The sequence below is a fragment of the Leucoraja erinacea genome, chromosome 3 (assembly GCF_028641065.1).
Source record: "Leucoraja erinacea ecotype New England chromosome 3, Leri_hhj_1, whole genome shotgun sequence".
In the NCBI taxonomy this organism is placed as follows: Eukaryota; Metazoa; Chordata; class Chondrichthyes; order Rajiformes; family Rajidae; genus Leucoraja; species Leucoraja erinaceus.
Window position 1 is genome coordinate 24575849 of NC_073379.1, and position 12241 is coordinate 24588089.

The 12241-nt window shown below is 39.6% G+C and overlaps 1 protein-coding gene across 4 annotated transcripts in view; it reads right to left on the reverse strand.

The window, feature by feature from the left end:
• Positions 1 to 1346: 1346 nt before the first annotated feature.
• cep44 (centrosomal protein 44) overlaps positions 1347 to 12241 on the reverse strand; it is a 64257-nt gene continuing 53362 nt past the window's right edge. For 3 of the 4 annotated variants that reach the window (XM_055632308.1, XM_055632309.1, XM_055632310.1), the window contains 2 exons: positions 8913 to 8953; positions 1348 to 2384 (listed from right to left, as the gene is read on the reverse strand). In XM_055632308.1, coding sequence (XP_055488283.1) covers positions 2303 to 2384; positions 8913 to 8953 — 123 coding nt within the window. In that variant the 3' untranslated portion in view covers positions 1348 to 2302. Of the gene's footprint in view, positions 2385 to 8912; positions 8954 to 12241 lie in introns of all 4 variants that reach the window. The other variant, XM_055632306.1, reaches the window with a different exon arrangement.

Here is a 12241-nt window from a genome sequence, read left to right on the forward strand (position 1 = left end):
TTTTAACCACATTTTGGTGGTGGAAATACATGCCTTTTTTTGTCAATAAGTACCTTTTACGTGCCTTTTTTGTAATTTTATGCCTTTTTGCCTGCCTAGTTCAGAGTTTTTTAGTGCATAAACATTCTAGTTATAACTTTAAAGTGTGCTTTATGCCTCGGAAACACTTGGTGTAAAATTGAAGTCTAACCCAGTCAATTTTCCTTTGTCAATTGTGCGTCTAATTCAATAACTGGTTTTCTGCAGATTATGTTCAAATAGTACAGGGCAATGCCAAGTTTTCTTTATACTGCATTAAGTGCTTCAGCTGTGACATTTGTAAAATGTTAAGAATTTGAGTTATCTTGGAAGGTTTTCTCAACCTTCAAGAAAAGCACTCTCTTGATTTCTTCTTAATGGATTGGAAATGAATCATTTAATCTTTTGCAGCTGTAAGTGCAGCTGCATCCTCAGCAGAAACAAAGATGCAACCTGGCCTTGGGTTTCCTTCATTTACTTTTACTGTTCCTGCTGCCTTTTCTCCTTGGGACTGATCTTGCAATCAGTGTTGAAGTAATGGCATTTAAAAAGACACAATGTGTTGTTGTAACTCAGCAGGTCAGGAAGCATCTCTGGACAACATGGATAGGTGACATTTTGGATTGGGATCTTTCTTCAGACTGATTGGTAGGTGGGGGGGGGGGGGGGGGGGGGGGGGGGGGGGGGGGGGGGGGGGGATGAAAAAGAGGGAGGAGCAGGACAATGCCTGACAGGTAATAAGTGAACACTGGTGAGGGGGATTTTGATAGGGGGATGATTGGACAAAGACCAGATATGGAAAAAATTGTTGTGAGACAAAAGGATCGAAGAGTTGCAAATTGTGAAGCCAGTGGAAGGAATGTAGGTGGACGGGGAGAAATAGGTGTGAGTACAGGTGGGGAAGACAGGGGGAGGCGGGGAGAAAGGGAACGTGTGGGGAAGAAATGGGAGGGGTGGAAAGAAAGGAGGGTGAGGAGGAGAAACCGGAGGGTTTTGTTTGAGGTAACTTAAAATTGGAGAATTTAATGTTCATACTGTTGGATATGAACTAGAGATGCTGCCTGACCCACTGAGTTACTTCAGCACTTTGTCTTTTTTTGAAAACCAGCAGATTCTCATTTCTACATAATGGCACTTAAAACTGGCCTGAAAGAAAGCTTCCCACTTGGCAATCTCTATGACATGCCATTCAGCATTCCCAATGTCGATAGCTGCAACAAATTCCAAGGGCTCCATAGCATCCAACAACAATATCGGAGCAGCCAGGTGTATTAAAGAAATCTGATAGACAACAAACTAGGAAGTAAAACCCAGAGTTTATAACTGATTTTTTACATATTGCACATTAGACAAAAGTAATATACATTCTCCAATTTATTCGTTTTTTCAGTATCTGTGTTTGCCAGTAAGGCCAACATTTATTGCTCATCCCTAATTGTCCTTGAGAAGGTGGTGATGAGCTGCCTTCTTGCATCAGTGCAGGCTTCTGGTGAAGCTCCTCCTACAGTGCTGTTGAGAAGGAGTTCCAAGAGATGGACCGAGTGACGATGAATGAATAGTGATACCCTTCAGTGAAGGACCTATGCATCTGTTGACCCTGCCCTTCTTGGTTAGTAAAATAAAATTAATTTAGCATTGAGTTTATTAGGGCTCATGGTTAACTTTTCATCTTGGCTGCTGTCTCAAGATTAGACTTGAATAAAACTAAATGCCCCACTGACCGAAGATCATCAAGAAATTCTACGGCAAACATTATGTAAAACAAAGAATATTCTAATCCTGTTAATTAAAGACTGTCCTCACAGTTGTAAGATACTGCTGTCCATTCCTTAGAACTGTGTAATAAATTAATACAAGATGGTAACACACACGCATGCGCACACACACGCACGTACAGTGGCTACAATACGTTAAAAAAATCAAATCAATCGAAACCAAAATAGTTTTATTAATCTTTTGTAATTTGTTTTCAAGTTATATATTTTAAGATTTCATAGACATTTATTATTGTAGCTTCCGATATTATAAAACTTCACAATCGGAAATTTCAATGCTGGTAAATAACTTCTACTTAATTATAAAATTACAAATTTTTTTTTTTATTTTTTATCAAGAGTGGTAATATAAACTTTGAACCTCTGCAATGATACAATCAGTTGTATTGATCAAAAGTCACAGACTTGAAACATGAATTCGGCCTCCTTCTGCACCGACACTGCCCGAACTGCTGGGTGATTGACAATTTTTGTTTTTATGTTAGATTTTCAACATCCTTGGGATTTTGCTAGAGAATCAATGAAGGGCCTGTATTGTTAGTCTCAGCTGAATTTTCTGTACACTTCAGCAGTTCCGAGGTTTCTTCAATCCTAGGGAAGAAATTAATAAATATCAATGCCACTCCTTCCTCCTGGTCTTTAGATTCTGCATGCTTTGGAAATATAATCATATCAAGTTAGCTTGTTCTCACACAACTCGAACTGGCACAGTGGTGCAGAGGTAGGGTAGCTGCCTTATTGCGCCAGAGACCTAGGTTCGATCTTGACTACGGGTGCTGACAGTATGGAGTTTGTACGTTCACTTTGTGACAGCATGGGTTTTCTCTGGGTGCTCAGATTTCCTCCACATTCCAAAGACGTGCAGGTTTGTGGGTTCATTGGTTTCTGTAAATTTCCCCTAATGTGTATGATACAAAACTGGGATAAGATAGAACTAGTGTACGGGTGATCGTTGGTCGGCACAGACTCTGTGGGATGAAGGGTCTATTTCCACAATTTATCTCCAAAATATACTAAACCATATATAAATGATCTTAGCATAATAAATACTTCCTGGGCTACATCAAATCTTGCAGTGCAGAACTCGATTGCCTTGAATGGGATTTAAATAATTCTGCCTTTAAATTTTTATTACGAGCCCGTCCTGTAAAGTGCCAGATGTGTCATAAATAGTGCATCATTTATGCAGTTGCAGCACCTCACCACAAGTATCCTTTCCCTTCAGCAATTGGCTTACCCAAGTCATAATTTCCCCGGCCTGTTAGCAATCTGTCCCACTCTCCAAATGAAGATCAGATGGGGGTGCTTGAAAGTTGGTAGCCCAATACAATTAACTCTTACACAAGGTTAATAATACTCTTGGTAAAATGATGTAGCCAGTTTGTTCTTTTTATTTGCAGACACAAGGAATGGCAGATGCCGGATTACCAAAAAGGAAGCAAGACCATTAAAACTTATCATCTACATCATTGCCGTCTTGCAGTAATGTAGCATCAAAGATTCTTCCTGAGACTCCTCTTCACCCGTCTCCACATCTTCATTAGGCTTAATAACAAGGGTGGTGGATCCAAGTTTGTACCATGCAAGTTTAAGTCCTGCCTCTTGAAACAAATTCCAAGTAAGTCAACAGCGTCTGCTTCCGACCTCATCTTGTAGGTGATGATTGCGTGACAAGAATCATCATCAATTGGACAATCTTCAAGTTCACCAAATTGTGAAAAATGTGGCCGGACTTCCATCTTGGTTCCTTTCTGCAAATCCAGTGATGTTCAATGATTGCCTCAGCACAGAGGGAGAAGAGGGAAGAGACTGCAGCCCTAAGATTTTTGCCTCCACCACAGTGAGGAGGTGTTTGGAGGACTCACTGTGGTGGATGTTAATTTGTGTTTATTGTTGTTTATTATTGTATCATTGTATGTATGACTGCAGGCACGAAATTTCGTTCAGACCGTAAGGTCTGAATGACAATAAAGGAAATTCAATTCAATTCAATTCAATTCAATTCAATTCAATTTTGGACAGTGGTCAACTACTGAGTGGAAAAGTACACTCCAAACTAGGCACAAGATGCCCTTTGCCACTACCTCGGTCTCTGGAGTTGTGTCCTCTCCCACAAACACAAAAAGGATCCATTGTTTGGCAGCCTCCAGCTGGAATTCTTCGGTTTTTTTCAACTTTAGTGATATCCTCTCCAGCTTGTACTTTCTTACACAAATCAATTTCAGTGTCCAGTAGTTCTCTTTACATCTGAGCTTTGGTTTTCAACGTTTTAGGAAGAGATGAGTTTGGTCCACTTGCTTTTAATTCATCTTATAGTATGGTGATGGCCTTGGTCTGCAGTGTTTTAATTATCTCTGCTTTAACTTCCAATTTCATTTTTTTGCTTTTTATTCAAATTTGATATCCAAGATCTTCTGGGTGTCTGTGTTTTGCCAAAAAATCATGTTTCTTTTTTCTTACATCACGTTGAAGTCAAAGCATATCCTGTTTCTTTTTGTATAGGAAGGAACAGCAGATGCTGGTTTAAACCGAAGATACTCCAAAAATTTAATATGGGAGAGAATTTTATCAGATGGATTAAACTACTTTATGATAGACCTACGGCAAGAATATTAACTAACAATACGCTATCTCCAAAATTTTACTTATCAAGGGGTAATAGGCAAGGGTGTGCCTTATCACCATTGCTATTTGCCCTTATGATAGAACCGCTGGCCGAAAGGATTAGAAATCACCCGAATATTCACGGATATAACAGCAAGGACTCAAAGAATAAAATTTCATTATACGCTGATGATATCCTTTTATATATTACTAATACACAAACGAGTATACCCACCTTATTAACACTAATTGAGGAATTCGGCTCTTTTTCAGGATACAGAATAAATTGGAATAAAAGCGAAATGTCTTTAAAACCACAGGATTCGATTCGAACGCAAAAATATGTCTTTAAAACCACAGGATTCGAGACACTTACTAAAATTCCCCTTCAAAATTGCACCAGAAAAATTCAAGTACCTGGGTATTCAAATTACGAGAAGACAAAATCATTATTTAGTGCCAATTTTATACCACTATTAAACTGAATGATACGATTAAATTTTGGAAAACGCTTCCACTCTCATTGATAGGTAGAATGCCTCGTCACAATTAATATATTTGTTTCAAGCAATCCCAATATATATCCAAAATATTTTTTCAAAAAATTAGATTCCACTATCACTAATTTTATATGGGACTACAGAACACATAGAATTCAACAAAAGCATTTGTGCAAATCTAAAGAAGTGGGGGTTTATCATTACCTAACTTTATATATTACTACTGGGGGTGCATATTAAGAACATAATATACTGGCTAGATAGTTCCCACTCAGCAGTTGGAGTGGATAAGAATGGAGAAAGAGGAGTGCTATCCGCACGATATAGGAACGATCCTGCTCTCAACCGATAAAATTGAATAGTAAATAGTATAATATATAAGAAGAACCCCAATTATTCACAGATAATAAGAATTTGGGAAACAAATAAAAGCATCCTTGAAATTAAATAATTTATCAGTACTAACCCCACTATTGAACAACCCCGCATTCAAAACCTTCTCTCATCGACAACACATTCAACAATGGGATAGACTATTAGGCCATGTATGAAGTGGGCAAACTTTTACAACAATTAAAATTAAAATTTAAATTGAAGGATAATCAATATTTTAAATATATACAGGTATGTGACTTTATGAAGAAACATACACATAGATTTCAAACTAATTTTTAGATCCTTTAGAAGAAGCAATGAATATCAAGGCTGATTCACAAAAATTAATATCAATAATAATATATTAAATAGAGAATCCCCTCAACACTTAAGTCTGCACTAGCCAATGAACCATTGGGAACAAGAGCTAATGACAAAGATCTCGAAGTTGGGAAACATTAGTTCCATTAATGTACAAAAATATTTGATTCACTTTCTCTATCAAGACACTCAATGAAATTACTAGAAGGCAATTTTTATCCAAACGTCTCTCCCAGCGATAAATTAAAACGCTAATATAACACCCGCATGTACAAATGGGAATTTTTGGGAGGAAATTTACAAAGATTTTCAAGGAATAGAACCCGGAATGGATTATCTGTAATGAAAGATACCAATTGCAGTCAAAGGGAATAATTGGAATGCAAACTTGGCACAGACCAACTGTTAAAATGTTCAAGGTCATAGCACGCCTTGAAGAAATTAGAACCACGGTTGGTCTCTGGAACATGTGAGCAGCGGTGCCGTAGTGCCGATTGTGCATGACGCTGTGCCTACATCTTTACAGATTTGTGTGGGCCTTCTCTTCCATTTCTACTTTCCTCTTTCTCTCTTCCTTTTTTTATTTTTTAGGGACCAATGTGTCCTTCACTGACTGTTTCACAACTGCAAAAGAGAATTGCTGAACTGGGTGCTGTAGTCCACAAATCACCTTTAGATTTGCAGTCGTCTTTTGTTGAGAATTACTTTTTCGATTACCAGTACATCTTGATGAATCCATTGTCAAGCACTGCCTCTGTACTCAAGATTGCTCCCTTTGCTTCTTCATGCAAGGCTAATTGAATAAGGGAACCCTCTAAAACACAAAGTGCTAAGTGGGTCAGGCAGCATCTCTGGAGAACATGGATAGATGATGTTTATGGGATTTGGGACCCTTCTTCAGACCGTTTGCAGTGGGAGAACATGTTGGTGTGGGGGGGGTCTCTGGAGGGGGCGCTGTGGTGTGGTGTGGTTCCATATGTGGAAGGGGACCAATGTGTCCTTCAGAGAATGCTAGGAGATGGGGCGAGATAGAACGTGGAAACAAAGAACTGCAGGTTCTGGTTTATACCAAAGATAGACACAAAGTGCTGTGGTAAGTGGGTCAGGCATCATTTCTGGAGAAAAGGTAACTGTTTGGAACCCTTCTTTAGACAGGCGTGAATTATGAAGCCAGAGGAAAGAATAGAGGTGGAGGAGGAAGCGGAGAAATTGGTGTGAAGCGAAGCGGGGCACAGGGAAAGGGGGGGGGGGGTTGAAGGGAAGGAGTTTTTTGTAGGTCAGTTATTTAATATTGCATAATTAAATTTTGTATTTGATTTCTTCCACAGGGTGGTGCTGTGCTCAAACAGACCAGTAACAATTGTGAGTGTATCAGTGTAGAAATCTGTGCCATCTTCTGGCCATGATCAGGTACTGCAGCTAATGACAATATTTTTCTAGAGGTTTCAATTATTCCAAAAATGAAACAAACAAAATAATATGAATAGAGAGATACCCATTTATCCACTAATGTAATTTGGACATGCCTTGGTATGTTTGAGATAACCTGTAACAGAAATATAATGTTTGTTTCATGGTCCCACCAATGTAGTTACGACAGTGGGGATTAACTGGGGCCAATACAAATCAACACAGACTAGTCATCCAAATAATATCCAAAGGGAGTAAGAAATTCAGAGATTAAAACAGAAATAAATCAAAAATTCTCTGACCCACAGAAGACCTTTTCAGATGTGCAAAAATAATTTGATCAAAATTTTTATCCACTAAGATTAAAAAAATCTGTAGGAAGGAACAACAGATGCGATATTTAAATCGAAGATATACACAAAGTGCTGGAGTAACTAACTCAGCGAGACAGGCAACATCTCTGGTGAGGATTAGGTGACGTTTCGGGTCGAGAACCTTCTTCAGACTGAGAGTCGGGGAAAGGGAAACGAGAGATATAGATGGTAATATAGAGAGATATAGAATAAATGAATGAACGATATGCACAAAAGTAACGATGATAAAGGAAACAGGTCGTTGTTAGCTGTTTGCTGGATGAGAACGAGAAGTTGATGCAACTTGGGTGGGGGAAGGATGGAGATAGAGGGAATGCTGGGTTACTTGAAGTTAGAGAAATCAAAGTTCATACCACTGGGTTGGAAGCTGCCCAAGCAAAATTTGAGATGGAGTCAAACCCGTGCATCAGGACGGAGAGTGAGAGGAGAGATTGTCAAAGAGGAGAGGGAGAGCAGTGAGACAGAAACGAGAGGTGATTAGTGGATTAGGGATGGGTGAAGCTTGACAGCTAGACAATGGATAGAGGGAGACAGAAGAAAATAGATACTAAGGGGAAGAGAGGGCAAAGGTGGAGACAGCTGCTGGAAGGTTCTGACTCAGGGAGTATTGGATTCAATTTATGTTACATGCCATACATAAGCTAACAATGGATCTCACTGGGCCAGTACAGAAGGCCACAAACAGGTATGGTCTCTGGCCATTGAGCCTGTTGCACAGAGAAATCTCTGGATTGGGAAAGCTATGTAGCCAGGCAAAAGCAGGAGGCAGCAGTTTCCATCACATCCAGTAGGTGATGATTAGTGAAATCATAGCAATCTAGGCAATCTGCCAACAAAAATGTTGTGCCGCTGATAGTCCCACACTCGCTTGACAACCAGAATATAGCCCGATCCCCATATGTAGCACCTAGTGACTGCAATTCTAAGCCCAGTCCAACACCAGCCTCTACCAATTGACACAGCGGCTGATCATACGCTGAGCCATGTAGCAAAGGAAGTCACTGTTCATTGCTCCATATGTGCCAGCACAGAGGGAAATAGATCTTGCTAGATTCCTGGCATATACCGCTTGAGTGGATGCCTTACCCATCACTCCCCCACCCTATCACTTCAGGTTTTGGATCACGACCTGCGAGCATTTAGATTCTGGAACCACCAGATGAACCAGTGCTCTCAATGGTTGAGCTAAGCAGGTACATGTGTAAAAATAGATTGACACATTTGTAGGAAGCCTCAGAATGAATAAAACAAAAGATACCCTATCGAATCATAGTCATAGTGCACATAAACAAGCCCTTCGGCCCCATTTGCTCATGCTGACCAAGATGCCCCATCTACACGAGTCCAATGTTTGGCCCAATCTTGGTAGGCAGTTTTGAAATATATTTATGGATTAAATAATAGGAAAATATGGCAATTAATGACATTGTTGTTCTAGTTTTTACTACTAACTTACAAACAAAAATACAATTGCACATCTATTTGGAAACAATTGCAAAATTAACACCCGTTTCAATACAAGAATAAATACTCACATTTTGCTTATCCTTTCCACTTTGTACTTGACTGCGTGTGACTGTAAAATACAAGGCATGGGTTTGAATGGAAAAACATAACTCTTACATACTACAACGTGCAGAAAAAGACTAGCTTGTACATGAAGAACAAAACTGGATCGTTTTCTAAAATGCAATGACAAAAATTTTATTTTTTATTTTCTAGGGCATTATCATAAACAGAGGAAATTCCAGCATCTGCAATGACTTGTGTCTCCAAATTCTATCATTCCCATTTTTTTACACCAAAATTTCCAAATGTAATTTTAGCTACCATCCTGATCCTGCAGTCAATTGTTGAAAGTCGAAATGACCCCAGCTACAGTTGTTCATTCCAATTTCTAATTATAAACAAGAATGGACATCTCGGATAACCTTCCTTGAAAACATTATGTATCACTGCTCTTGTATAAATCCAACAGCTTTATCCCAAATACCATTTGCTGCAGACATCTCACACTGTCGCTAAATGAATAAGAGTTGTGCTGATTACAATCACTATGGGTAACTCATTTTTGGACACTGTGTTGGATGTTTATTTTAATTTTTATGTGGTGGTGTGTCTTATTGCTTTTCACTTAGTATGGCTGTATGGCAACTCAAATTTCACTGTACCTTAATTGGTACAGGTGACAATAAACTGACCTTGAAACGCTAAACTTTAATATCTCTTAGATGGACACAAAATGCTGGAGTAACGTAGCAGGTCAGGCAGCAGCTCTTGCGAAAAATAGGTGACATTTCAGGTCGGCACCCTTCTTCAGACTCTTTTATCTCTTAGATAAATTGCTTCATTGCATGAACATAAAGTTCTATCGTATCGTATCAAACTTGAAACATGTGATAGGTAAAACACCAAAAAGGTTTGTACGATGTCCAGAACCAGGGGCCACAGTTTAAGAATATGGGACAAGCCATTTAGAGTGGAGATGAGGAAACACTTTTTTTTACACAGAGAATTGTGAATCTGTGGAATTCTTTGCCTCAGTGGGCGGTGGAGGCCGGTTCTCTGGATACTTTCAAGAGAGAGCTGGATAGGCCTCTTAAAGATAGCGGAGTCAGGGGATATGGGGAGAAGGCAGGAACAGGGTACTGATTGGGGATGATCAGCCATGATCACATTGAACTGGTTCGAAGGGCCGTATGCCTACTCCTGCACCTATTGTCCATTAAGCCTTGCACACCGAGGGCAGCCTTCTTGAACATACCAAGAGAATCCAAAGGTCACAAATGTGCCCGGGAATTCTGTTAGATGCTGCCTGACAAATCATTAAATTGTTCAGATCCACGCTTGTTGCTTTTGAGTACAAGCCAGTTCTCCATCCACATCAATACTGAACCCCCAATACCATAAGCTTTAAGTTTGTATACTAATCTCTTATGTGGGACCTTGTCGAAAGCTTTCTGAAAGTCCAGATATAACACATCCACTGGTTCTCCCTTATCCACTCTACTAGTTACATCCTCGACAAATTCTATAAGATTCATCAGACATGATTTACCCTTCATAAATACATGCTAACTTTGTCCAATGATTTCACTACTTTCCAAATGTGCTGCTATCCCATCTTTAATAACTGATTCTAGCAGTTTCCCCACTACCGACGTTAGACTAACTGGTTCCCCGTTTTCTCTCTCCCTCCCTTTTTAAAAAGTGGTGTTACATTAGCTACCCTCCAATCCTCAGGAACTACTCCAGAATCTAAAGAGTTTTGAAAAATTATCACTAATGCATCCACTATTTCTGGGGCTACTTCCTTAAGTACTCTGGGATGCAGCCTATCTGGCCCTGGGGATTTATCGGCCTTTAATCCATTCAATTTACCTAACACCACTTCCCGGCTAACCTAGATTTCACTCAGTTCCTCCACCTCATTTGACCCCCGGTCCCCTGCTATTTCCGGCAGATTATTTATGTCTTCCTTAGTGAAGACAGAACCAAAGTAGTTATTCAATTGGTCTGCCATGTCCTTGTTCCCCATGATCAATTCACCTGTTTCTGACTGCAAGGGACCTACATTTGTTTTAACTAATCTTTTTCTCTTCACATATCTATAAAAGCTTTTGCAGTCAGTTTTTATGTTCCCTGCCAGTTTTCTTTCATAATCTATTTTCCCTTTCCTAATTAAGCCCTTTGTCCTCCTCTGCTGGTCTCTGAATTTCTCCCAGTCCTTTGGTAGGCTGCTTTTTCTGGCTAATTTGTACGCTTCATCTTTTGTTTTGATACTATCCCTGATTTCCCTTGTTATCCACGGATGCACTACCTTCCCTGATTTATTTTTTTTGCCAAACTGGGATGAACAATTGTTGTACTTCATCCATGCAGTCTTTAAATGCCTTCCATTGCATATCCACCATCAACACATTAAGAATCAATCGCCAGTCTATCTTGGCCAATTCACGTCTCATAACCTCAAAGTTACCTTTCTTTAAGTTCAGGACCCTTGTTTCTGTTGGATCATGGCTGATCTGTCTCTGAAACGCTAGCATCTAAACCTGTTAAAAATCCATCAACTTAAACTTTAAATGTTGAGATATTTGCTTCCCTGTGGCTGAAGATATGCCTCCAGGTGTGAATTGCAAAATTATAACCCAGGCTCAAGTCATTAACAGAGGAAATCGTTTGCCTTTTTCTTGCCTAGCAGATAGTTCAATCTTAATTACTTACAATCTTAAATCAATCCCATATCATTGCTAAATTGGTGCTAGATTCTCTCCTGGGACAGTCGACCCTTCATGAAAAGTAGTATCCAGATTTCAACACAGAGATCCTATAATCTCATATAGAATGAGTCCCATAACATTACTTCTATCAGATTGGAAAATGGGATTTTGTATGATAACTTCCTTGAGGTAAAGCCCAGAATGCCAAGGCCCGATTTAACTATGTTTATATTTATTCCATTGTTTTTTACTGATTTCTGAGCTGGGATGTACAGTGGTAGAGCCAGTGTAGCGCTTTCACAACGTCAGCAAGCCAGATTCAATTCTAATCTGTGGTGTTGTCTGCAGATGCTGAAAATGAGAAAGTAAAACTGAAAATGGTTGAAATACTCAGTGGGTCAGGTAGTATTTGTGGGGAGAGAAGCGGAGTTAACATTTCAAACAGTAACAGTTCAGCAGATGAGTGGTGACGATACACACGTGTCAGTGGCAGCGTGTCTGGTTCAAAACATGGCGGAAGAGCAGACAAGCAGAAGGAATCACGGAGAGGGAACAGAGAGAGGGTCTCACAGAACTCCTGTCCAACAAGTAGAACTTGCAAAAAGGACGCATACTGAGAAAACACAGTTGTGGACCGGTTACAT